Source organism: Trachinotus anak, unplaced genomic scaffold (genome assembly GCF_046630095.1).
Source record: "Trachinotus anak isolate AG129_WGS33_773 ecotype Australia unplaced genomic scaffold, CSIRO_AGI_Tana_v1 ptg000028l, whole genome shotgun sequence".
NCBI lineage: Eukaryota > Metazoa > Chordata > Actinopteri > Carangiformes > Carangidae > Trachinotus > Trachinotus anak.
The window spans coordinates 20,332,073-20,359,549 of record NW_027273879.1 but is presented as its reverse complement, the minus strand read 5'-3'; the positions used below and the strand labels follow the sequence as shown (position 1 = coordinate 20,359,549).

Here is a 27,477-nt window from a genome sequence, read left to right as displayed (position 1 = left end):
ATTTAACAAATGATGAAAAATAAATAAAGTTACATATATTTTCTAAAATGATTTAGCTTGTGTGATGGTGGGGCCCAGAGTAGCTGCTTCAAATATTTTTTATTAAAAATATAAAATGTAGAAGCTGAGAGCTGCAGTGGTTGCAACTATATTTTTCTTTTGGGATAACAACATTATTTTCTTCATTAAACACAACAATTAACTGATGATATTGAGAAAATGGGATAAAATATGCATATATATATATATATATATATATATACACACACACACACACACACACATACTAAAACCTTGGCTGTTCTTGTCTTCCGCACTTAAGGCTTAAAGTTAACAACTTAAAAGTCAGGTGTCTGGGCGACCCAATAGTTGAGTGGTTAGGGTGTGTACCACATTAGCACAAATGCTCTTAGCAGGCAAGTCGCCGGTTTGACTCCCTACCAGCCTGACTCTTTCCTGCATTTCATTAGCCCTTTCTGCCCCTTTCCTGTCACTCTCTGCTGTCTGATCAAGTAAAGGCACAAAGGCCCAAAAATAGCTTTAAAAAAAGTGAGGTTTCACTTCCCTCACTGGCTGAAAGTTTCAAGTCTGTCAGGTGTGTGCCCTGTCACATCTGTACCCACACAGTGATGTCACTGTGCTGAGTGTGACGTCACTGCAGGTCAGATGTTAAACCACCAGAGGGCAGTGGACACTGGTATGTTACTGTGAAGAACCACTGGAACTTCAGTGTGATTTTATCACTGTTCAGAGTCTAAAGAGTCCTGAAGTGCGAACTGGTCCTCTATATTTTCAATATATCACAGTACCTCCCAGAGTCACATAGAATTTGCTCTGGATATTTATGGTCCTCAGAGAGTGAGTCCGTCATGACTCCAGCCAGTTTCCTGCTCTAGGTCTCTTTCAAAATAAAAATAAGAACAGAAAAACATGTGGCCAATTACAAAGAAGCAAGGTCCTAAGTGTTGTACTATATAATGACATCCTCATCCATCAGTTTTTCCTTTGGAGAACCACAACTGGTACGATAATAACAATAAGAACCGCACAAACAGACAAGATGATGGAAGACAGAATTTTACAAAGTCTTTTTCTTTTCTGTTCTGCTTCTGTCTTCTTCAGTAAGGAGTCAAACCCTGGTGTGTAGAGGTCCTCGAGCCAGAAGCCCATATCTTCAGGAGTCTTCTCTTCATCCTGCGAGGAAAATGAAAATACACTGAACGATGAAACATCAGCATGAAACCTGCCCGTTGCCCCATGTTTGTTGTCTTAGAGCCAGAAATGAAGCTCAAATCATATGTAATAGAAAAGCCTTTTTATATAATTTTTAATGTAATACAATAATAATGTTTTCCTCTGTTTTTCTGTTTGGTGTAACCAGAGCAGTGACTGATCGGTTATGTGCAGTGCCTGAAATAACTTCAGATTACAAATAAGAATGACGACTTTATTTTTAAAAAGTTATCAGCTTCTCACAATGTCCGCCCTCCAACTCCAACCCACATTTAACCATACTCATATCTAATCTCATTCAGTTAGTTTTATTGACAACATGAAGGCTGAAAGTCATTCAATGTAATACATCAAGTCTTATCATAAGTGTACCAGCCTGTAAAATAACCACAACATGTTGGTTTAGTCAGTGGTGAGGACCGACTGGAGCAACAGAAACTGGAGTGTGTGAGGAGTAAAAGAGCTTAATGAACAGAAGGTGGCAGTGACGTCTGAGGCAAACCATTTAATCACAGCGAGCAGAGAAAGAGTTCGTTCAGCAGCTGAATAATGATTCCAGACTGAAGCAGCTGAGGATTTGTTGGACTCAATAATTTGTGGACAAACTGTCACATAAGAGAAAAGGAGAAAATATTATAATACATGTATTATAATACATCCATGCAAGTGTGTCCCACAGGGTCACAGTTTTAGCCTTTGGTTTGGTGTAAATTTTCATGGAAATCTACAGTTAGATAAAATCTCTAAAACCATATGACCTGCAGTGAACCTGAGGCTTTTGGGGCCCTGCGGCCCTGGGGCCATGTAGCAGGGTGGAAGGTGGAGAAACAATAATACATATGGAATAGTTCACCTTTCCAGCTGTGCATCTGTCTCTGTTTTGTCGTCGCTCTCAATCCATCCCATGAACAACCAGTCATCCTGTCAGTCAGCCACAACCCCTCCCACCTCCTCCTCCTTCTCCTTCTCCTCCTCCTCCTCCTCCCCACATTACCTTTAAATAATTTGCCAGGTTGCCATGGATGGTTTGTGTGTCGTACTCCTGGACAGTCCACGAAGGCTTGGACTTCTCATTGTTCACTGGGTTCATCGGTCTTATATCCGAGTACAGAGGGTTCTTTTTAATGTTGGACTTCAGGGTGAGTGGAGTGATGTGCTTCTCCAGGTATCTGTCCACAAACACCACAGGACTGCCCTCTGGGGACGGAGGAGAGCTGCTCTCAGTCTTCACCCTTCGCTCCTTCTGAGGAGACAGTGAGGATCTGAACTCTCACCACATCCACCTGTGTGTCACCTCTCAGACTTAACAATCAAACTTTAATTTTCATTCAAAAAATTTAACACAAAGAGCCCCGTACACAAATGTAATATATGTAATGACTTTCTACATATGAAATATATGTATATATACAATAAAAAGTTACATGTAAATAATACAATAATATGTTAAAAACCTTTAAGAAATTGGAGCAATTTCATATATTGGCATGTACAGCTCATACAAATATTTATGTTTATGTATTTATGCTTATATTGTAGACATGTGTTACATAAATATACATCCACCCCCCCAGCCTGTCAATATATGTTGGTATTATGTATGGTAGGTTTGAAAAGTCTGAGACCACTTTCCCAGAATGGGAAGTTTAACATGTTTAAAATGAATAAGAAATATGTATCTCAGTGATCTAATAAAAATAAATCATATTTTGTTGTGACATCACAAAGTTCCAGAAGTCCTGACGGCTGGTTTTAAGGCTCAGTTTCTGAATACAGGCTGTGTGCATTTCTCTGTGGACTGAGGCTTTGATACTTTCACAGTATTAATATAGAACCTAGACCTGCTTTATTATATCAAAACACACCGATGTCTCACTTTATACATTATGGGACCTTTAATATATTTCCTGTCCTCTGTGCTTTGGCAGCAGATTGACTTTGTGTCACATATTCATAAAAGTTTGTTCATCATCAACCAAAAAAAGGACAGTTACTCATCGAGACAAATGAACCTGCTGAAAATGTCAAATGCATTTATGTTGCATTGATTAATTCTTTATTACTTTTTGATTTTAGGGCACAAGCTATCACAACACTTTAATGTCATTTTCTTGACCTACAGCTGTGAGGTCAACCCTCCTTCTGTTGTTACTGTCCTGTTCACAACATGTCACAGTTGTCTATCAAACATCAGACCACACTCCTGTCCCCCATCTACACCTCCACAGCTCCAGACTGTGACGCGATGATCTCTGCTATAAGATGATACGTGCACTTCATTAATAGTGTATTTAGGTTTGTATGTAATGTGGAATAACACAGGAGCAATAAGTCAGGGGAGCTCACACAGAGACAAAGATAGAGAAAGAGCGGCAGTGGAAGAGTCTGTACCTGGGAGTAGACCCTGTTCTGCCAGTGTCTCTGACTGGACATGACCGCCCCGACCTGGAACATGCGGTGTGTGGCCGGCAGCATCCCGATGTCCAGCTGGAGGAATTTCTCTGGGTGGTTGTTGTTGGGCAGAGCAGAGATGTCCATCCTGCCTCTGACTGACTGACTGTTTCACCTGCCTGCTTGCTCGGCTGGGTGGACATGCTCACTACAACCTGCAAGCTGTGGAATAATTCATGAGGAGCAAGATATTTATGACCGTGTATCACTTGCAGGTGTGTGTAACCCAACCCGGCCATTAAGACTGAGAATCAACAGTGTCAGTGGAGAGAGAGAGACAGAGAGAGAGAGAGAGAGAGAGAGAGGTGGAGGCCTGGTCCCTCCCCACAGTCACCTGAGTGTTGTGTCTCCGTGTGGCGCCTGATATGGGACGCAGGCTACGATCCCTGATCTCTAACATCATGTCTGCTGTGCTGAAGGAGCCTGAGGATGATGATGTTCTGGGGACCCCCTGACCTTTCTACAAGCTGCTGTGATCAGGCTGCTATTTACTGTTGATCAGCATTTGGGCTCATGATATAGTGAGGTGAATATGCTGAACACTAATCACCACATCCTGATGCAGTCTGCTGTGCATCTCCATAAGTTTCCTTTTCCTCTGCTGCCACCTTCAGGTCAGAATCTGTACTGACACATAAAGAAAATCTAAATTGAAACATCACATATATGTTTTAACCTTTCCTACGATAATCTTATGAGCACTTATGAGCATATAATATAATCTTATTGTCTACTTATTTTAATGTATATTTAGATATATTTAAATATACACTGATTGTTGATTATATAAATACATATATGAATCTATGTTTAAATCACTTTTTTTATTATCTCTTATTAAAACTCTTTTTTGTAATTTCTTTTATTTTCTGTACTCAGGTCTCGCTGTGACTTCCTGATTGAATAAAGTGTTATAAATGAATATTATGAGGTGTAGACTCTGTTCCTCTTGTGTGACCTGTATCTGGATCTCATCTGGATAAAAGGGGAAAATCCATGGCAGTAAAAACCACAATCCACGTATCAACAATTTATTAACCATTTAATAGAAATGAATGACCAAATTACCAGCATTTGTGCCAACATTATTACTTGTTGAGGGATGAAAATGAATTTATCACAACCTGCCACACCCAAAATTGTTTTTTTAATGTCTTATAACATGATTATAAAATATAAAATGATTATCAATCATAATCCAAAACTCATAATCCTTTGTGGTATTTTACATTTTATGCATAACATAAATGTTGAACATTGCTATTTCCAAAGCTTTTAACAAAGGGTTTTCAGTGTAATTTACAATATTTAACAGCTGATTATTTTTCAACTATTGAAATAATCATTTGATCTGTAAATTGTTTGACCAACAAACCAGAAGCCAAAGATTATCAAAGAAAAGCAGCAAATATTCACACAAAAATCTGAGAGCAGGGATTCCAAACACACTCAGTTCATCACGTACAACCAGCTAAACTAACGCAGTAATAAATCCACCTCAAGGTTATCATGTTAGATTTAAGATGATTAACTTAGCCTGATCCCAAACCTGATCCTAAACCAGGCCGGTCTTTAATCTCTGCCTGCGCCCTAAAGCTAACACCTCCTGATGAGAGCGTGAATCTGCACAACAGATTGAAATATGTTCATGGCTGACAGGAAGATGAAGAGGGAGGCAGTCACAGCGAGGGAGAGAGAGGCGGGGAGGGAGGGGGGGGGGGGGGGGGGGGGGGGTTGCGGCCACATAGATGTGGATGGTGCAGCGGGGTTGCGCCATCGTTGGAGCGATCCAACGATGTAACGACAGGGAGGAGGACCGAGTCCCGGCAGTAACGCGGATAATTCGCTCTCACCTTCTGCACATGTCCGATGTCGTCACTGGGAAACCACCATCCCGCTGCCTGGCGTCGCAGCCTCGACAGGAGCCATGGGTGAGCCGAGGCTGGAGCTCCGGACGGATGCGGTAAGACGTGATTTGATTTGCGGCACCGTGTCGTCGTTGCTGTGTGCGCGGCGGCTCTGCAGGGACACGCAGCCCGGATGGTGCGTTTTACTCCCGCAGCCCGCACCGCGCCGTGCCGAGCGCCCCCTCCTCTCCGTCTGTGTCTGAGCACGATGAGGACGGTGCAGAATGTCGGATCCGTGCACTTTACACCTTGCGTTTCAGCATTTAGCAAAGCGTGCGGGGTTAATGGTGACCCGACATGTAGAAGCACGGAGGGCTGCAGCGGGTGTTGTGTCCCCTTCATTACTGTCTCCTGAAGTCATTTCCCTGCTGGCTGATGTTGGACTAACGTGTTCCCATCCACGAACACTGACATCATCCTCATCAGGACTCTGGCTCCAGGCAGCAGCAGCAGCAGCAGCAGCAGCAGCAGCGGCGGCGGCAGCAGCAGCGGCAGCGGCAGCGGCAGCGGCAGCAGCGGCAGTCAGGGTTCACAGCACTACGCAGCGTCAATGCGCTGGTTGGACTTGATGCTTTGCTCTGCGGCCAGTGTTAATTTCATTTGGAATAAGGCAGGTCTCCAGCACTGCACTGTTGCAGCGTTACACAGGTTGCATGGGCTGTTCTGATTTTACCGGGAGAACACCGGCAGAGCAGCTTAGCCAGATGTTGCAGAGCTGCACAGAGGCCACGGTGTGTGAGCAGATAGATGCACAGATATCACATCCAGCTACAGCAGCCGGTTTGACTATTTCTTTACAGTCTTCATTTCCATGCATCACTTCCCACGTGTAGTTTCACTGTATAATTGTGGAAACATTTTGAGCATTTCTTCAGTATATTTGTCCATAGGCCTCAGAACCATCACTGATGATTTTTCCAGCTGACTAATTATTTAGCTGCTGCCCATCAGAAAACAGCCCCAGTCTTTAATTCATGATGAGAAAAGCAGCAAACTTTCACACAGAGGCAGAGCCACTTTTGATATTTTTATTTGAAAAGAATTTAGCTTAGCTTAGTGATTTTTTTTTACCCAAGTTAGTTGTAACATTAGTCATCAATGAATTTTCATTCAATTACTTACCAGTTTATGGACTAATCATTTCAGCACTGTCTTTGTATTATTCATTCCATATGTGATATCAGTAGCAGCCTGCAGTGTCCAGCTGGCCTGGATACTGTTAGTCTCTGAAGACAGTGATGGTGGAAACTGCAGCAGAGGCCCAACCCAATGCAAACCCAGTGCCTATATACTGTACATATCAATGAGTGAGGTACTTCAGGTCATTCTATTAACGTTTATCCCAGTCAGTTAATTTTCTTAAATTTGATCCAATGAAGGTGGTGCCATGCAAAGGTTGGCTCTAATTATCCGGGGTGGGGGGGGGTCACAAGTTAAAAAAAATTGAACTTTGTGCAAATTAAGTAACAAAAATCCTCCCAGAGCTCCATAATGATTTGCTGTGCAGAAAGTTCGGTCATAAACAGGTCTGAGTTAAAGGCCTGGAGAAGAGAACCATCGTTGTTTCGTGGATTCGTCTTTTGAATGTCCTCAGTGACTCACACACATAATGAAGTGCTGGAACAAATTCATGTAAACTGCCTGAGAATGTGGTTGGTTTCCTATTTACACAGTTTTGGCTGGACTGCAACAGTAAGGCTGAAGTTACACCATTGGTCAAACTGTGAGTTCCCTCAGTGTCTACAGCTCTGTCAATATGACCTGACAGCAACCGTTTTTATTAGGACATCAGGGGTACATTTACAGGCGGTTTTTCTAACTGAGCACCGACTTACCAACTTTTCATTTTTATTCAAAGGACCAATCTAGCGACCTTTGCTATTTTGAGAGTCGCCAGCGTGAGACGTGCTTTCCCTCCACAGTAATGCCCCAAGATGTCACTCATTTGATTGACTGGCTCTGAAGTGACTGCTGGTTAACATGTAGTCTTAATGGGCTGTGTTTCAGTCACTAGTTCATATTTTCCATTGTCTGACAACGGAAACAGAAAAACATGTAAATGAGAACAGCTTTATTTTTTTAATATAATTCAGCTGTATTAAAAATTTGAGCACAGAGAGTTGGTGAGAAACAAACAGATTAAGACACTAGGCAGAATGCAAATATGACGCAATGATGTCATTAATGTGCTAATTCGCGTATTATGTAATCTAGTGACCTTTAGCAATGACCTTCACTACATGCTCAATTTTACACATTAACAGTGACAGTGTTTATATATTGACCTTGGCTCTGGCAGCAGTGCAGATATATTTACCTCTGAAGTTTTTCAGCAAGCCTCCCTAATCTAACCAATCAGAGAAGACCAAAGTCATGGGCAGAGGCTTGTGGCTGTCGATCAATACCTGAACCCACTTCTGGTCTCCTACTCCTCTTGCACTGAGGCTACTATTAGCTGCTGGAAGACGTCACAATGGCTGACTCACAGGCCATCAAGCTCCCTGTTCCTACATTAGCTGAGACAGTGAACATGACAACAATGAAGCCGAGGGGCTCGGAGCAGGGAGAGGGAGGGGTGGGGGGAGTGGAGTGGTATTCTCATGCTAGCGCTAGCTTGATATCCAGAACATTCATATCGTGGCTTTATGTAGGTATATTCTTTACCACGGTCACCATTTTAGTTGCTAACGTGCTAACTTGCACTAAACACATATTTTGTTCATAAAGCAAAGTACTGGACAAATTGAAAATTGCGGAATTGGGCACATTTCACAAATATGCACCCAAATGAGCAACCATGCAAGTAGTTATGTCTCTTGTTGTATTGGTTTGCACAAGAATAGATACTCGTATGGTTTAAACCTATGTGTTTTTTAGAAGGAATAATTAAAGGGTTGTTTTTGGTCAATTTTGATAGCGTTGCCCTGCAGCTAGGTGGCACCAGTATGTTTAACCAAGCTACCAGAGACTGAATGGACTCTCAGTATAATCTGTTGTCTCACATATGAACATGTATGCATGCACACTGATATCCTGATTTCAGCTTTGTGCACCTTTGACTCTTCCACATCCCTGCCTTTCTCAGAAGCTGAGGGTTACTAATATCAACTCATGGATCATTATATCTTTTACGATCATATTTTTTGTTTTATAGTTACTACATCATTTGAATTCACCAACTATTGCAGACATATCCTCACTGTCGCACATTTAGGTTTCTCAGAACCAGGATAAGGATTTACGAGGTACCTGTAACTTTTTCCTGATACTCCAAAACAAGTTACTCTGGTTGTACACATGTATTTTGTTTTTAATCAAGGCACATGCCAATCAATTTTCAGCTACAGCTTTTTGGTCTCTATTTTGATACTTATTGGCCCAGTGGTCCAGCGGTCCACCGGAAAAACTCCCAGTTTTCCCATTGGCCAGTCCGCCCATGCTGGGGTAGTGGACCGGCGTATAGTGCTTCCAATGCTCGTGCCCCTCAAGCAGGAGGTGGGAGTTTGTGTCAGTCTACAAACAGTTACATTCAGTTTTTCATAGCCTGTTTCTTAAAGCTTCTGTAAACATAATTTTATACAATAATACAGCAGAAAAGAACTATTTTCTCTGTAAAGATATAGTGGAATAATGGCGTCCTGAGCAGATGATGAAGTCACTCCCCAGCTATAGGTGTTGTAATCTGAGCTCTTCTGGTCATTGTTTTGGTCTCCAGCCTGGCTGCATGTGCATGTTAGTTAGACTAGACTAGACTGTCTAAACATCCGTAAAGTTTTTAACTGGCTCCATCAGTTTCTTCACGGGCCCTTTCTGTGTGTCCATCATTTATGCAGCCGATCCCAGCGGAAATATCAGAGGCTCAGCTTCTCTCCCATTCTGGAGCTAATACTGGTCTGGCTTTACCCTACGAGCTGCTAAAGGTGTTCTGTGTGTTCTGCAAATGTTGCTATCACTAGCTATTACAGCATTGCTCTGGAGCATACCATGCTAGCGTCAGCTAATGGTTGTGGCTGGATTATTATTTTTTGTTAGCTCTGCTGTTCACAGGGTAACTTGATTCAGTTGTGCTCATTGTGTGTTTAGTGGCAGCTTTCACTGAGCCTCATAACACCTTGCTGAGAACTGAGAGGCCTGAGGTGTGGCTGACACTGGTGCTCTAATGTGACATCTAGTGGCAGTGACAATCGTTTGCAGAGCCGTTAACCAAGTGTTTCCATCACCTAACCTTAACCATAACCAGAATTCAGTTGCTGCACAGATCTTGTAGAAACCGAATTTTAAAAAAACTTGAGTTACAGAATCATGTGAATTCTGATGATGAGGCTGGAGGCAAACAGGAAACACAATGAACTTGATTTATACATATGTTGAATAATCTGTCATATACACGACTGAAACGCAGTAATATACTGCGACATCCATATATAGAGCTGACATCTCAGCTGTGGGCCATGTTTGTGACACATGGGTCGATGGTGCTATAAGTAGCTGATGTGTGACTCTCATCTGCTGCAGAGATTTTTTCTGCATCACGGGACATTTTTTTCATACAGGGCATAATATGTGAGTTACAAACTCATAGACTGATGTTGTAGAGAACACAGGCCAAGAAATGCTGCTGAGGCATGAAGCATCTTGGGGCTACTAAACTACAGTGGCAGATTTATCCCCAATATGGCGACTACATCAGGAGCATCGAAGAGACTCATGAGACAATCCTGCAAATGGATACGGGAAATGGCGGAGGAAAACAGCATTTATAGAGCTGAAGAGTCAGCTAGCCAGCTCAGATGTAATGGCACACTTTAGTCAAGAGGCTCAGACATGTGATACTAGAGGCTGCTCCAGTGGAATTAGCAACAAATACAGAACAAAGTTTGCTTTGCTTAGAATGAACAAACCTTTACCTTAATCTGCTCATGTGAGAGATTTAATGTTACAGAGATGATATTCAGTATATAGAGAGTATGAAACACTATCCAGTATTTAGTCCAAACATCAGCCGTGGATGATGAATTAGCGCTGCAGTTAGTTAAAAGGATTTTTCATCCAAATGACATTAAAACACGTTTTGTCTGTTCTCTACCACATCAGTATAGGCGCGTTTTTATTTGTCCAGGTCACTAATATATATTATCCACTCTAATTACACGCCATGCATTGAACAAAATGATTCAAACATTTCCTGAGATGTTCCTGTTGAATTTTGTAACTCTGATTTTTCATTGCTATAGTGTCTTAGATATTTGGTTGGTTGGTTGGTTTTGTTACTCTAATTAAAACGTCTAACGCCGGCCTTACACCAAATGACATTTCAAGCGATTTCACTGTTACAGACAAATTTCCAATGTCTGTATAGAATCATGAAAGTTTTGCTGGAGCTGTGTTGTGGTCTCGTCATCTCTGGTCATTTGAGCTGTCTTAAGTCAGTCTGTTTTTCATCTAGACCTTCTGATGAAATAAAACTATGAATATAAATATTATTGTAAGTCTTTAGTCTTGGCTCAGGCAAATAGTGACGTTCAATGACACTTTCTCCAGCAGCAAACAGGAAGCAGCAAACTGAGATGACAGTCAGCATGGAGGAGCAATGATTGTAGGTTTGTCATTTGTTACTTTGGAACTGCAGTTGAAATATCTCCGTGTTTTTATGCCTCTGCAGCTGCAGCAGTCAGAGCAGGCGTTATGTTTTTGGGTTGTCAGTGCGTCCATCCATCCCATTCTCATGAACGTGATATCTCAGTAACACCTCGAGGGAAATTCATCAAATTTGGCACAAACATAAACTTGGACTGAAGGATGTCAAAAGATAAAAGTCAAGGTCACTGTGACCTCAAAACCAAGTTTTTTGCCACAACGAACAAATTCATGCTTAATTATGAGACAGTTTAACAAAAATATCTAATAGGATAAAATGATGAAGTGATCACATTTTATATCCAAAAGGTCAAAGGTCAACTTCACTGTGAGATCATAATGTTCTTCAAAAACACCTCTGGCCATTATTCAGTGCTGTTACTCAGGAAGGAGAGATAGCGAGCCCTGGTCGATGGAGGCATCACACGAACATGAGGCAGGGATTCTAGTTTTGTAAGAAACAGAATTTAAACAGCTGATGGTAACTGGTATACAATGTGCGCAACGGATTGATTTTTTAAATTCTTGTTATGTGTTTTTGGTTGTCTGTTTGTTAAAGGTGCCCACTTTTGGAGTAGTAACATTACAGTGATGCCTGAGAGAAAACGCTGGCTTTGATTTCGTTTCTTGGCTTGTTGCAACAATACATGAGTAAAGATGCTGCCTCTTCAAATATCAACCAAAATTAACTAAAAAATTAATATTACCTGTGACATAAATTTTGATTGGTTGGTGATTAATTCTTTGTCTTTGTGCTGTATCGTTTCTTTAAACACATAATTTTCACTGGTGTGACCTGTGTTGTAGTAATGTGACCCCCACCTGCAACTAAAACATCTGGATTTTTAAAATGCTATCCAGGGCCACAGTGCAACCAAAACAAAATGGTACAAAATAAACTACTGGCCAATCGTGTTTATATGACAGGGAAAATAATACGTCAATAAAACGTCAGAATGGTTGAGATTTAAGGCCAAGAATCGAACTTTCACTCTACTGGTCCATTGCTGAAGGGGCTTGAATAGCAGCACAGATTCATATCCTCTCAGGCTTGAAAGCCTTAATTATTTAAACCTCAACTAACAGCTACTTTACTGCAGGGCTGTGGGTCACAGAGCACAAAAAAAGCATAGCCCGTTGAGTGACTTATAATAGAGCTTCCTACCCATTCTTTGCATGTTGCTGAGTATCACAGTCTTTCTTCTGGACACAGCTTCCAAGTGTGTAGTTGTTGCCAGTTGTATGAGCAGGAGAGTGGGAGAATGACATGTAACCTAATTCTTGCTATGAGCAACACAGTGGAAGACATGGGCCTCTTTTTTTCCCCTCCTCTCTGACCTTGTAGTGTTCTTTGACATACATTGTCTGACACCTTCCTGCCAGCGGTCCATGGTAAACCTTACAGCAAGCCTTGTGTGGTCCTGTGTGGTACATCTTACTACAAGCACTGTACTTTAATACGCCTCACTGTGAACATGTCTTTATTTATGAAAAGGAAAATAATCCATGGAATCAAAGGAAATCACAGACAGAGCCTTAAACATGAAGGTTGAAAGAAACATCTGTTTAATATTACTGAGGATATTCCTGCTTAATGATGACGTGGTCACAAGTGAACAGGAACAATGTGATTTGATACGGTTTTCATTAAGGTTTATGACTTTCTGTGTTCAAATTCTAATTCTGCCACTGACTCTCCATTAGTGGTTATGGCATTGAGTACTTCAGCTGTGGAGGGAACCTTTTATTGTATGAAACAGGTTTATTTTAGAGACAGATTTTGTCTTGTTTGGTACATATACTGTATAATTCATCATATTATTTTTTACATTTATTAATTGCTCTCTAGCACTGAGTGGTATACTGTTTGTTGTTTTTAGGAGGAGTAATGGTTTGTTATTGTTTTATTGGTAGAGTAGAGACTTGTTGTTGGAAGGTTTATTAAATGAGGTTATCTGAAGATGCAGCGTTAGTGGTCTATGCAGTATTTGTGTGCATATCTCTGTGAAGCACTGCTGATACATCCATTCTTATGATGTATCTTAACGTACTGACATCCTCAAAATCACCACATTGGCTTCGTTCAGTGTTAAGAGCTCCGGGAAGATGTGAAAAGATCAGATAAGAACAGTTTTTAGAGTGACAGACAGACTTTGAAGTAGCACAGTCCTGGTAGAGGTCGTGATGAAATTAGCTGGAAAACAAAAAAGACCTGGTGAACCAAGATGAAGAAGAAGGGTGGAAGAGAACTAGTGACGTAAGGGAAAGAGAGAGAGGTAGAGATTGCGGTAAAGTTTTTGCAAATGTTCTTGAATAAAACTTTGAGAAACTCAATTAATCTGTACTGGTAATTCATTAAGCGTTGCTGGGGAGTGTTGGTGACCTGGCTATATCGTCCATTATCTTTATTTGGTTTTGAACAGTTGCCAATGTTTTTGTCAGAGACGGGAAAAGTTTCTGGGTTTTAATCTCTACTCCCCCTGGGCATCAACTTCAATGTGTGACTGACATGTTCACTAATTATATTGTTTTACTTGAAGGATGGGTCCATCGTTTTTTCACATCAGTCTTAAAACAATAGTCAGGTGCGATGGCAAAGTGGTCATCAGGAGAAGCAGAACTTTTTCCGGAGGGCTGCTACACAACTGTGAAAGAAATAAAACACCAAAGAGAGACAGAGGAAGAGAGCGAGAGAGCGAGAGAGGACAAAATGGAGAGTGATAGACGTGGCTCTGTGGGGGTGATCAGCCCAGTTGAGCAGGTTGCACCACCCACTGTTGTTCTCTGTGGCCGTCATCTCATGATCTGATTCTGTCTAAGTGTGTCATGCTCTGTATGTGATGGTGTCTCCAGATGGGCTTTGGTGGGCCAGTCTGAGTCAAAAGTTTTTATTCCCACTCCACCCCGGTCAGGTGTCCAGTATGAACAGTGAAAGAGGGTTTTGGTGCTGTAGTCATTCCTCCTATTCATTCCTCCATTCATGAGAAGATCCCAGTGAACTTTCCATGCATTAGCTTTTTTTTTTTTTAACAGTTGCAAACACACATTTCGATTCCCCCTCACAAGTCATCACAGTCAGTACAACACAAATCAAAGTGGACTGGCTACATTCTGCCTTGCCTTTGGACTGTGGCCATTCAACACAAGTATACACACTTTTGCCTCTAGACATGTTCAGGCAGCATTTTCTACAAATTAGTTTGAAACATACCCACGCCTGTTTAATGTCTACATAAAATCTAAAAAAAAAAAAAAAAAAAAGACAAAAATGTAATCTATTGCTTTTCTCTGTTTTCCCTCTGTCCCACACTGTGACCCCACCAATTCCAGTATATCACTGTATAAAAGTGTGGGATAGTAGCCTATGGGTGAATCAGTGTGTAGTGTTGCATGGTGATGTTGGGGGAGGGTAGGTCTAGGGAGGATGAATTAGTTCTGCCCGGGGAGTCAGACATTTTCTAGGGTGTTCAGTGCCAGTGGTGCAGTGTTGCAGTGCACTGAGAGTTGAGTGCCATACAAAATACCCACAACAAGCCACTGTGCTCACTGACCATGAGTAACACCACTACGTCCATCACACCGGGCAGTCATTCAGTTTGTCTTGAGCGAGATCAGTTTGAAGCATTAACCAGCTCTTTATCCTCCATGTCTCCATGTTACTGATCGAAGGAATGACCAACCATATGTGACCTTATATGAAAACTACATTAGTATCAGTATTGGGATTTTTATTGTCAGTGATGTGATGTGAACACTCTCTGAAGTGCCTACTTGCAGAAGAACTGTCAGACAGAGTGTGAAGGCAGAGTAACACTCACCGCAAGCAGACATCTACATCTCCTGTCTCAAAGAAAATAATCCGTTTTCACTCATTTTACCTACAGGCTTATGGAATATTCACTGCATGTCTTTCCCAGACATGCCGCATGTTTTCAACACACAAGTAAATATCTGTGTATGAATGTGTAGGAATGAGAATCAGTGGTCCAGAGATGATGTGGAATGGCGTGGGATCATGGGAGTTATTGTCTTTACCACCATTGCCGTAAGCTTCTACCGGTTTGGATTCCTTCAGTTGTTCAGGAGGTTTTTACCTGGAGCTAACTCACCAACAGAGGTCTCCTCCTCTCCAAAACAGTAAGGCTATGTCCACACTAAGATAATTTCATTTTAAAACGCATCTCTCAGAGTTTTTGAGAAAACTGAACGTTTCAATCACGCCGCTGGCCACAACCCCTGGGTTGTGTTGTAGTCTGGGGGGGCAAAAACTATGCAAGTGTTAAGGATCTTGCTGTCTTTACTAGCACCTGTTCAGTTAAATTCTGCATGTTAACGCTACAACTACAGCTGAGCTGCCTAACATTTGCTTTTTTCTCTCAGATAACTTAAGATCCAGACGTCCGATGACTAAAATCCTTTATCCAGTTAAAATATATAGATGAAAATGACCAAGGTGGAACAAGTGTCTTAAAAATGTGGCTTAAAATTAGATAAAAGTCCATTTATAATTTGTTGTCAAAATGTACATCATTAATTTATGATTTAAGGTGAAGAGAGACAATGGATTAAGATGAACTATGAGCATTATTATTGTTTATTGTTTTTTAGCTGGACCACAACAGCAGGGCCAGGTCTATAATTGGTTGTCCCAGACTGACTGACTGCCTGAGTGATCATATTTCCACCATTGGTCAGCCGACAGCCAACAGTTTCTATTAGGGGGTGTTTATAACCTGCAATGTTGCCAACTTAGCACATTTGTCGTTATTCCACTTTTTCTAAATAATTTCTGCCAATGAAATGAATGGACAGAATATTAAAATCCTCAAAAACTTTATCCAATTTAAAAATTCAACCACTCATTCAACTTTCTCATAGTTTCAGCTACAAACACAATTTAAACTCACTTAAAGGTTATATATGATACTCACTGCTAGTAGACGTCGCAGTAGATCACAGAAGTCTCAAAATAAATGCTTTGTCAGCTGCGCCTCTCCCTTCCCTCTCTTCATTATCTCAGTCAGCAAGGTGTTGTGAAGCCCAGAGAAAGCAGCAACTAAACACAAAGGAAGGAAAACTGAATTAATTTACCATGTGTACACAGGAGCCAAAAAGCCACAACCATTAGCCCTTGCTAGCATTGCTGTTATTTGCGCCACAGCTCTGCTGGCAGTGAGCCAGCTACAAATTGCAAATGAATTTGCCCAACAAATTCAAATATCAGTAACAGCAAGTTATCTAATGCTATCATGCTACTGTAGCCGTCTCTAATGAAAACAGACATTTAACATTATGCAGTCATCAAGTTACTGAGACATGGAGGAGAAGAAAAAAGCAGTTCTGAGTCAAGCTGGAGCTCTTCAGCAGATTGTAGGGCTCTCTATCTCCAGCCAGATCAGTATTGGCTCCACAGTCTGGGAAAGAAATTCAGCCCTGGACTTGTCCACTGGGACCAGCCTGCACCAATGACAGGCACACAGAGGGTGGGAAAGACACTGACGGAGCCTGGAAAGACAGACCGAGCTGGGGAAAACTTTAAAAACTTGATGGGTGTTTTGATGGTCCACTAGCTGACCAGAATCTGAGTCCTTCATCCCCATGGCCAGTCTGCCTGTACTCTGGTCTTACCTCTCTCTTTGTCGGAGCCCTTTTGGATAAAACAGTGGTTTCTTCAGTGGAGGAAATTCTGGAAGGTGCTTTCACCTGAATGCCACAGACATTTGTGGGTGGTCCCAGTGTTTTTGAACATGGGGAGGACCAACAGTTTGACAGGGAGGGACTTAAATGCACAGACCACCAGCCTGGCTAGAAAAACGAAGACCAGACAAGCTCGTATTACAACTCATACAGAGGGGGTGTGACTTGGCTCTCTGGTCAGGGCGACATTATTCCACTATATCCTTGCAGAGAAAACAGTTGTTTGCTGCTGTGTTATTTGTGGCTGGACCATAACAGCAGGGCCAGTTCTGTTACCTGGAATGTCACTGACTGACTGACTGATGATATTTTCACCACTGGTCAACCGAGTGCGTCGTCACTGAGTTTCTGTTACAAATAGGTTCTATTAGGGGGATGTTTACAGTTAAACAAAGTGGGTATATAACTGGGAAGAGGAGGAACACTTCAATACACTGAGCCGCCTCCATCACAGCAAATAAACTACTTTCATTATATGTATCATTATTACTAAAGGAGGCAGAGGAATAACTAAAGAAAAGACACACCGAGCAGAGAGAGCAGGAGAGAGGGAGGGAGAGAGAGAAGTCATCGGTAACCAGGCTTCGTACTAAAATACCACTATGACCAATTCTACATATCAAACAGAGGCAGTTTGACACAAAGGACATAAAGGTCTGTTACATTTTGGTCAATAAAGGTTAAACTATTGTGGATCCCAGATGGAGGCTGTTGGCTGTGTTAGAGCCAGATTAAGAAAGATAATCTGCCTGTCTTCCGGTGCCCTGGTAGCTCACCTGGTAGCACGCCTGCCTTTTGGGCTTAGTCTTTGCTGCAGCTTGGGCTTGAGTTGGGCCTGCGGCCCTTTAGCTGCGTCTCATCCTCTCTCTCTCTGTCTCTCTCTCTCTCTCACTCCCCAATTTTCTCGTCTCTCTCCCACTACAACTGGGATAAAGTCAAAAGTCTGAAAAAATAACAAAGCAAAAAGAAAGATAGTCTGTCTCTTCTAACTCCGTCTCTCTCTGAGTGATCATTTTACAGTAAATACAACTGAAATCACAGCTCAGTTGTTTATATGTGTGGTGATTTTTGTCAGATGATGTCGCAGTTATAAAATCAAGATTTGACCAGTGGTCCAGCCATATACTAGGTTTTGACCTGATCTTGTTCAATTAAATTCAGTTCAGTTTGTATAGCGCCAAATCGTAATATACATTATCTGGAGGCACTTTACAGGGTCAGGCCGAGACCTTACTTTGTTACAGAGAAAAACCCAACAGTTCCCACAAAGATTAAGCACTTGGCGACAGGGGGGAGGAAAAACTCCCTTTTAACAGGAAGAAACCTCCAACAGAACCAGGCTCAGGGTGGGGGAGTCTGCCTCAACCGGTTGGGGGGGTGGCGGGAGGAGAGATGAGAATATATCTACCTTCAAGGTCACAATACTTTTAGCTAGAAAACTTAACATTCAGCTTTTTGATAGCCTTTACATTTGCTTTTTTCTGTCCTCTTCTGAGTTTATAATGTGTTTGATTGAGCATTGTATTGGATTTACACTCACAGGCCACTTTATTAGGTACACCTTGCTAGTACCAGGTTGGACCCCTCTTGCCTTCAGAACTGCCTTAATTCTTCATGGCACAGATTCAACAAGGTGCTGGAAACATTCCTCAGAGATTTTGGTCCATGTTGACATGACAGCATCACACAGTTGCTGCAGATCTGTCGGCTGCACATCCATGATGTGAATCTCCCGTTCCACCACATCCCAAAGGTTCTCTATTGGACTGAGATCTGGTGACTGTGGAGGCCATCTGAGTACAGTGAACTCATGTCATGTTCAAGAAACCAGTTTGAGATGATCTGAGCTTTGTGACATGGTGCGTTATCCTGCTGGAAGCAGCATCAGATGGTTCACTGTGGTCATAAAGGGATGGATCCATGCTTTCATGTGGTTGGCGCCTAATTCTGACCCTACCATCCGAAACCATCAGAAATCGAGACTCATCAGACCAGGCAACATTTTTCCAGTCTTCTAGTGTCCAGTTTCGTTGAGCCTGTGTGAACTGTAGCCTCAGTTTCCTGTTCTTAGCTGACAGGAGTGGTACCTGGTGTGGTCTTCTGCTGCTGTAGCTCATCTGCTTCAAGGTTCGACATGTTGTGCGTTCAGAGATGCTCCTCTGCAGACCTTGGTTATAGTGAGTGGTTATTTGAGTTACTGTTGCCTTCCTATCAGCTCAAAGCAGTCTGGCCATTCTCCTCCGACCTCTGGCATCAACAAGGCATTTTCACCCAGAGAACTGCTGCTCACTGGATATTTTCTCTTTTTCAGACCCGTCTCTGTAAACACTAGAGATGGTTGTGCAGGAAAATCCCAGTAGATCAGCAGTTTGTGAAATACTCAGACCAGCCCGCCTGGCACCAACAACCATGCCACGTTCAAAGTCACTTAAATCACCTTTCTTCCCGGTTCTGATGCTCAGCTTGAACTTCAGCAGGTCATCTGGACCATGTCTACATGCCTAAATGCACTGAGTTGCTGCCATGTGATTGGCTGATTAGATATTTGCGTTAATGAACAGTTGAACAGGTGTACCTAATAAAGAGGCCTGTGAGTGTGTTTGCATTCATTGAAATAGTGAGCAGGGTTGGGTATTGAAAGTTGGTTTAGAATCGGATCCATTTCTTAATATGTCTGGTCCACCATACATCAACACTATACATGTATGTGTTAAATGCCTTTACAGTGCAGTGGAAGAGAGAAACACTTGTAGTTTTTGTCATCATTATGACCTTCACTGAACTGTTACTCCATTCTAACTGCACCCTTTTAAAAGAGCATTTACAAATGTGCACTTGAGTGCAGTTGGCACAGGATTTTAGGAAGACATCATCCATGTCAACACAACAGTCAGTCTCCATCTGCTCCGGTCTGAGCGTCTGCTCGACCAGTTGCTCAATCTGGGTCAGCTCCTTCTCTCGTGGGTTACAGCAGCTTGTATTTTTCATTATTATGTAAGCAGTCTTTTCATTTCTCCATCTGTGTAATCCTACTTTTTTAATTTCTTGCATTTGTCTGACAGACTTTTCTATAAACACACATTCAGATTTCACAAATACATTTTGTAGAATTATTAAATCATTAGTGAATATCTTGACTTTATACTTTATTAATGAGTTTTTCTAGTTCAGAATCACCAAGTTTCCTCTAATAAGTGGTTGACTGTCAACAGATTCCACCACTAAACTGCATTTACCAATTGCTGCCTTTTAAATCATATGTTAAATTTATGCAGATTGCATGTGCAGTCACTGTGATCAGAAGCAGGAAACAGCCTGATCTATAAGTCATCAATGGTTTGTGACTAATTGAATTAAATTTACCATGCAGTGTGTGGTACAGCCAAGTCTTGAACGGAAGCATATTCAGCCACTCTGGACCAAATCCAGAGCCTCTGTGCTGGCTGCTTGCTGATGTCCTCTCTACAAGGTTCAGAAAAATACAAATGAAGCCCCTTTCCCTGAGAGATTTGCTTTTCTGACCTTCCCTGCTCCTACATCTCTCATCATGTGTTTTTGCTGTCAGTCTCACCTGTTGCCTCTGCCCTGGCTGGCTCTCCCGCTGCAGCATGTTGGTTACTGGCCTCCTCCTCCTCTACATCTCTCTGTTTATTTGCTGCAGCTGATTCTCTCCTGCTGCATCAGCTGTCACAGCAGCTCTGGTTAAAGCCTGGACATGTACTAAACAAATGAAATGGATCTAATGTAACACTGGTCGGACTGTTCAGCTTTCCCACATGTGTTTTCTTAAGATCTGAGCACTCTGTTTTGCCCTGCTGCAGGCTGTCTTTGCGCCTCCTCAGGACAATTGTAATAACCCTGTATAACCTTAAAGCTAGCCTTACTAGCTAGGCTCCTTTCAGGCCTGCTAAAAACTTATAGAACAGGGTCCTTAAGATTGACAGCATTATGTTCACAACAGATTAATTTATAGGCAGCAACAGCTCTTTGGTGAAGGTGAGGAAAGATGGTGGTTTTAGTTAAAGTAAGTAAACCTGAAACCTTGTCAGTGCAGAGAGTAAGAGTCTGCATTAGCGCAACCACTGACACTGTGTCAGCCACTGCCAGTTGCAAGTTAACAGCATAAACAAATAAAAGATACTAACTACGCTAACTGTTCTGATACTGTTCTGAGATTGTGCTGCAAGAACAGATAATTTGATGGAAAACAAACATGTTGTCTGTGAACATTTTACTCATATGTATCAGTGTTAACGTATGTTGCCAAATGCATAAATTAACAACATATCCTCATTATGTTAATGGAAAATCTGGCTGCAGTTACATTTCCTACAAAACACATTTACTGTAATTTCAAGGAGACAGGGTTCATTTAGTAAGAGTTAACATGAATACATCACTTATGTCATGATACTAACCATTCGTGAATTGGTTCTGTTCAGACAGTCATTAAGGAAACAGCTTTCTGTCTCCTCTAACCCTCTTGGTGTTCCCATATTTTAAATGTTAGTATAGAGCTGATTGTCAACCTGATTTCATTGATGTCTTGGTACAGCAGGCTGTATACTGCTGATTAAATGATGAATGTGACACAGTTTTCAAAATTCACTAGTTTTGGGTGGATATAGTCTAGAATTATGTTTGCTGTAGCAGAGACCTAGACTTAGACTTGTGTCATGACACTTGACTTATTGGATCTTGAAGGATTTGAAGTGAAAGTTGAGGAGACTGGACCTCATATTAATAAATATTACAAAAATATGTCATTTTGGAAATGTGACAAAGTGGCATGAATATGAATAACTGTAGCCTGACCTGAATGTCTGATTGCTCATCTAAAAAATGTATCCTCTGCTTATACTTATACTGAATTACTCATCTGAATTTCACTGATTCTTTTATGATTTAACAGATAGTTTCAGTTTAGAGTAAGGGTTGGGTTAGGCTTTTAGTTTTGATGGTTAATAAGAGTTCAGCGTATTTCTGTTTCATCATGGCACTATATGGTCCTGGAGACACTTACTGTAACGGGCCCTACGCTTTTGAACACTTGGCAGGTATGTATGAGACTAAATGTCTGAGACCACTGGTTTCAGACTTTTGGACACCAGGCAGCCAACAATGTTATATGCACCCAGGGTGGATAGCCAATGGGGATATTTACACCCAGGTTTTAGGCTCTTCTGGACCATTTCAATGAGTTACATGAAGTTCTGGCAGGAAGGCTTTCACGGTCAACATTGTGTCAATTTAACCCAAACCGTGATCCTTTCCTAAACCTACCTACAAAGAACCATTTACACTCACATTCACACCTATGGGTAATTTAGAATCTCCAATTAACCTTATGTGCATGTCTTTGGACTGTGGGAGGAAGCCGGAGTACCCAGGGGCAACCCAAACAGGCACAGGGAGAACATGCAAAAGGCCCTACACAGAAAGGCTCCAGGCCCTGGATTTGAACCCAGAACCTTCTTACTGTGAGGCCAAAGTGCAAACCACAGAATGTGTAAAGAGCTGTATTTTCAGTCATGTCTGTAGCCTTACTTCAAAAGAAAACAGGGATACTTTATTATCACCAAAAAGTATACTACATTTCTGCAAGCTCATGATGCAAACAAAATGGGGGCCTACTTTCAATAACATTGCTCCATGGCACTAAAAAAAAAGCTCCACAGGTTACCCTGCAGCTTCCTTTACTTTTATTGTAAAGTTGTGGGCCTGTAAATCCTGTTAGTTAATTGACACTGGGCTACACAAGTTGACTTGATTATTGCAGTCTTGGTACATACAACACTTGTATGTTTTAACAAGATAATACAGCCACTGTGCTGCTTATTGTTAAAATAACCAGTGCTGAATATTTTAATACAAATTTAGACTCACACATTTATATTTGGGCATACTTTTGATGCTATCACCATCAGTGAAGACAGCATGAAGTCAGATCTCATTAAAAATAATTATTTTAAACTTCAAATGAGCAATTGTGTCAAAATATGAGATGGATCACACAATAGTTTGTTCCATTCTTTCAAAACCCTTCATGCTTGAGTGGCCCCAGGAGTATTCAGCATTTTTTTGAAGTGAAAAAGCTCTGAAGTTGTTAATGTTTTTAGTGTGGGTCAGTTTTAAACGAAAATAAATCACATTTTTACGGAGCCCCCATTGCTGTCGGGGCAAACAAATATAAGTTAATGGTTTCAGCTCATAGGTGTTATTTAGTGCCTAAGATAGTGCCTAAGATATGGGGTATATTATTTTCTTCATTTGGTCACAAGTTAATGTGGAAATGCATTAATGTTTCTATATAATCTTGAACTTGTGGTTAAGGACTAATTCTCATCATTAAATATTGACATCTTTAGATGTTACTGAATGACACTTTAGCCCTTTTATAACCTGGTGATAGAGTTCCCTGGAAAGCTTATCACCACTCCTGCACCACCTGAATTAGAATGCAAAAATTAACTTCAGTACACAAACCTGTAAGGATGTTTCCACATGAAAGATCATTATGAGCAGAAAATCCTTGGGTTACATTTGCAATTCATCTCTTTTTGTACCACTATGCCTGCTGGGTTACATGAGTTATACATTTTGTTTAATATTTTTGCCAAAGTTTAATCTAGAGACTACAGCCAGGTTCAGACTATGGGATTTTGGCCCAATTTAACCCAGATTCCCCCCTCCTGACAATCAGAGGAGAAATCTGGTCCTGGACCTTGGTCGGTATCGACGTTTAGCCCCTGTAGTCTGAGCCAAGCTTAACCTGCAAACCATTAAACAATACTGAATCATATTTCTTCTTCTTCTCCATGCATAATTGGTCTAATGTCACTGACTGAAATTCTTTGTTATCTTTCCAGGCAAAATCAACATTAAAGCAACTTGATGGAGAAAACTAGAGGAGTCCCTTTAAGATGACACGCACAGACCCGCCTGACATAATCGTATCAACTGTGCATCGAGATATAAAAGTGATTCCAATTTCTTCACACTACAAGTCCTTGCAACCCTCCAAACAATGTGATTCTATAAATTACAGCACACTGGAGGACAGTAAGAGCAAAGTCAATAAGAGGCACTGCCGTACCTTTGACTATAAGTCATTGGAGTACCCAAAATCACATAAATACTCAATGGAGTCCCCGTACAGAAAGGCTGATAGGCATGCAGCTAACCCAGATGTTGCGTGGAATGCCTTGGGCCGCCAGCAGAGATACCGCTTTTCTGCTCCAGACATTTTTAGCCATAGGTTAACTCCTCAACCGATGGCTGCTGATATGGCCAGTGAGTTAGTTGCCCCTGAACAAAAAAGAAGGACCAGGTCAAAAAGCGCCACTCGGGTCCAGACCAGTCTTACCCCTGTGTCTTTTGAAGGGTCCTCATCTTCAGGGAGGAAGGGGAGGGAGTCCCAAAGGACTCCAAGAGACTCTCGGTGGAGGCCAGAAGTATCACCGCGTAGGGAGTCATCCTATGCAACATCTAGGGCTCATATGCATGAAGTACATCCCATTAAGTTGCAGCCTCAAATGAGTGACAACAGCAGATATTCACCTCACTTCGCTGCTGATAATTCTGAGGATGGAGGGCTAGATAAACCAGCAACTAGCCCTCATGTCAGGTGTCGGGTGGACATCAAACCTGATAACGGAGCATTGCATCATTCTGGACGGAAACAGGCTACACCTCAAGTGGACATACCATGGCAGAGGCACCACAGTAGGAGTCTGACTGTTCCACGCCATTTCTCCTACTCTAGAACACCTACTCCCACTGACTCTGTAGGTACAGAGAGTAGGCAAACTCATCAATATTCCCGCAGCATGCCAAATAGTTACTTGCAACCCATGGAGATTACCTTGCAAAGAATGCCTTCATCAGGTGAATACTATGGGAGGGAAAGAAGGGCTCATTCCAGTCCTAATGTGCCAACCAAGTTCTTTTATGCAGATGACCCAGGGAGATATGTTACTACTGCTCCTCCTCAACCAAGTTCTTACTTTCATGATGAGCGTTACACACCAGGACAAACATATACTCCAAAAGTGCAATATGTGCAAGATCCAAGGACTCGAATGGTGCAAGCTGTAGCTACAAGACCCTATTATCCTGAGATGGAGCCCTATCCATACCCTGTGCAGACAGGATATCCCAAACCCTATACAGCAACTGAACCAGGGCCATACATCATACAAACACCCCCAACTAGAATATTTTATGGGGATGATCCAAGGTCTTATCAAATCCAGACTGCTCCGCCAAGGTTTTATTATTCCAGTGACATGTATGCAATGCCACCTGAACACCATATCCCAGCAAGGGCATATTACACAGAGGGCCGAAGACATGCTAGAGTTATTCAGGCACAAACAGATGACTGGTATGGCTCAGATGCATCTGGTTATTCTACCAATCCTGCCTCTTATGTATCTCAAGTTACTCCAACCAGAGTCCGGCAAGAGCCTGTTTTAACAACCTGGTATGCCAACCCATGCGTAGAACCTCAAAGAATTGGCACAGACTCTAAATCTTACTCCAGGTCTTGGGACAATATTCTCAATTCTCGAGTAGAGAGAGAACAACCTCTTCCTGTACAGCGGGGTCAGAGCTACGATGATCTTCTTGACTCCAGGAAGCCTGCAGCAGCCACAGGTGACAAACCACAACCAGTTGTAGTCAATCTCTCCAGTTCACCAAGACGATATGCAGCCTTATCAATGTCTGATAATTCCCTCATTGACAAAAGCCCAACAGAGATGTCAAAGAGCACTGCTAGTAAACTCTGGTTTGTCACTCCTGAGATAACAATCACTGATAATGATATGCGACCGGGGAACCTTAATAAAGCTGAAGGACGGTCTGCTAGTTGGGACATTCTTGACTCCAGAAGTACTGAGGGTCCAGAACTGTCTCATTGTGACTTTGAATGCTCAACCAAAGAGAAGACACATGACAACGCCTCACTACAGCAAAGCCTAGAACAACTTGATGAGCTTCTGGCAGATCTTGTGACTGACTACAAGCCACCCAGTAGAAGGGCAAGTGAGGACATTTTAGATCAACTAAAGAAGTTAATTGATGAGGAAGAAGCAGTATCTCTGTCTAGAAAGAGCTCAAAGGCAGGTACAGAGGAACCAGCTCCCCTTGACAAGCAGCCAACCTCAATAAGAATGAATCCTGATGCTTTTCGAGATATGGACGGGGCCAGTGATGCAATGAAGAGTGCAGATGAGTGCTCCCCAGATCAGAGCCCAGATGAGGATGATACAATGATGTGTTCTAACAATAAATGTCGGAGGACAGAGACCCTGTTCAATGCTTGCCTATATTTTAAATCCTGCCACAGCTGCTACACCTATTACTGCTCTCGTAACTGTCGCAGGGAGGACTGGGACATTCATAAAGAAAGCTGCCTATATGGAAGAATTGGCAGCATATGCCGTCATATCATCAAACACTGCCGGGAGACTGTTGAAGTCCACAAAGCCTTCTCCCGTATTGCCAAAGTTGGGTACCTTTCTCGAGGAAGAGGAGTTCTCTTCCTTGGTTTTCCAAATCCTGCATCATCCAGTAATTTCCTGCAGTATGGCCTGGATAGTTTACTTATGTCGCCTACATACCTGTCTCTTCGAGAGCTTGAGAGCTTCAAGGACAACCTAGGAGAGTACTGTAAAGAGCTGCAGGAAGCTGGTAAAGAGTATGACCCAAACGAATGTTTCATCTTGAATGTATCGATTGCTGTCGGTGATCAATTGCCTGATGGGCCATCACCAAGGAACCAAGCTCCAACAGTCAGAAAATATGCAAAGGTTGCCCTGGCTTCCTTCAGCCCTGAGAGAAAGGTTCACAAGAAAGAGAGTGACATGGAAACGTTGATCCTCACTCCACCACCAGGAACAGCAGATATCGACAAAGAAGGAGAGGAAGGCAGGAAGGCCAGGGAAATCTGTTTTATTAATATACAACGAGAGTTAAGGATTCGAGGGGTTTTCCTACGCCATGAATACCCACAGGTGTATCAGCAGCTCTGTGAGTTTGTGGAAAGTAACAGAAGGTTCACACCCACAACTATTTATCCTATTGATAAGAGGACCGGTAAACAGTTTATGTGCATGATTATGGCTGCCTCCGAGCCCAGGACATTGGACTGGGTAGGCACCCCGCATCTCCTTGATGACATTATTTAAGTGCACCTTTTGTTGTAAATATATATGTATAAAAATACATATATATTGTTACACATATTTATATATCAATCTAATTACAAACATTTGTAGATAAGTATTTTGTTATCAAAATGATATATATATTCATGTCTGCTTGGTCAGTATTATTCATTATCAGAATATTTCCTGTCAGGTGCTGAATGAGTACAGTACATTATTTATTTTAATGTTTTTATCAAGTACATACTTTTTATCCACCACAAGTCATTTATCTGTATCCTGGTCATGTACTGTTATAATACATTCCCTTTGGTTGGGATTATCTAAGATGACATGCTGGTTTTCAAATGATTATCAACTACTGTATGTTCTTTGTAACT

The 27,477-nt window shown here is 41.8% G+C and overlaps 2 protein-coding genes across 2 annotated transcripts; one reads left to right on the top strand and one right to left on the bottom strand.

Annotated features, from left to right (window-relative positions):
- Positions 1-872: 872 nt before the first annotated feature.
- Positions 873-5,669, bottom strand: LOC139611953 (major intrinsically disordered NOTCH2-binding receptor 1-like). The gene is made up of 4 exons (XM_071467037.1): positions 5,538-5,669; positions 3,625-3,846; positions 2,228-2,476; positions 873-1,194 (listed from the first exon to the last, which is right to left on the bottom strand). Exons 2-4 carry the CDS (start codon positions 3,769-3,771, stop codon positions 994-996), a joined length of 597 nt encoding a protein of 198 aa, XP_071323138.1. The 5' UTR covers positions 3,772-3,846; positions 5,538-5,669; the 3' UTR covers positions 873-993.
- Positions 5,517-27,257, top strand: ajm1 (apical junction component 1 homolog). The gene is made up of 2 exons (XM_071467036.1): positions 5,517-5,647; positions 23,795-27,257. Exon 2 carries the CDS (start codon positions 23,849-23,851, stop codon positions 27,116-27,118), a length of 3,270 nt encoding a protein of 1,089 aa, XP_071323137.1. The 5' UTR covers positions 5,517-5,647; positions 23,795-23,848; the 3' UTR covers positions 27,119-27,257.
- Positions 27,258-27,477: the final 220 nt, after the last annotated feature.

Excerpts from the sequence above, each read along its gene's own strand:
- ajm1 (XM_071467036.1), top strand. The coding sequence starts at position 23,849 with ATGACACGCACAGACCCGCCTGACATAATCGTATCAACTGTGCATCGA.
- LOC139611953 (XM_071467037.1), bottom strand. The coding sequence starts at position 3,771 with ATGGACATCTCTGCTCTGCCCAACAACAACCACCCAGAGAAATTCCTC. Across the intron at positions 2,477-3,624 it reads AGAACAGGGTCTACTCCCAG|AAGGAGCGAAGGGTGAAGAC; the intron begins GTACAGACTCTT and ends CTGTCTCCTCAG. Across the intron at positions 1,195-2,227 it reads ACCTGGCAAATTATTTAAAG|GATGAAGAGAAGACTCCTGA; the intron begins GTAATGTGGGGA and ends TTTTCCTCGCAG.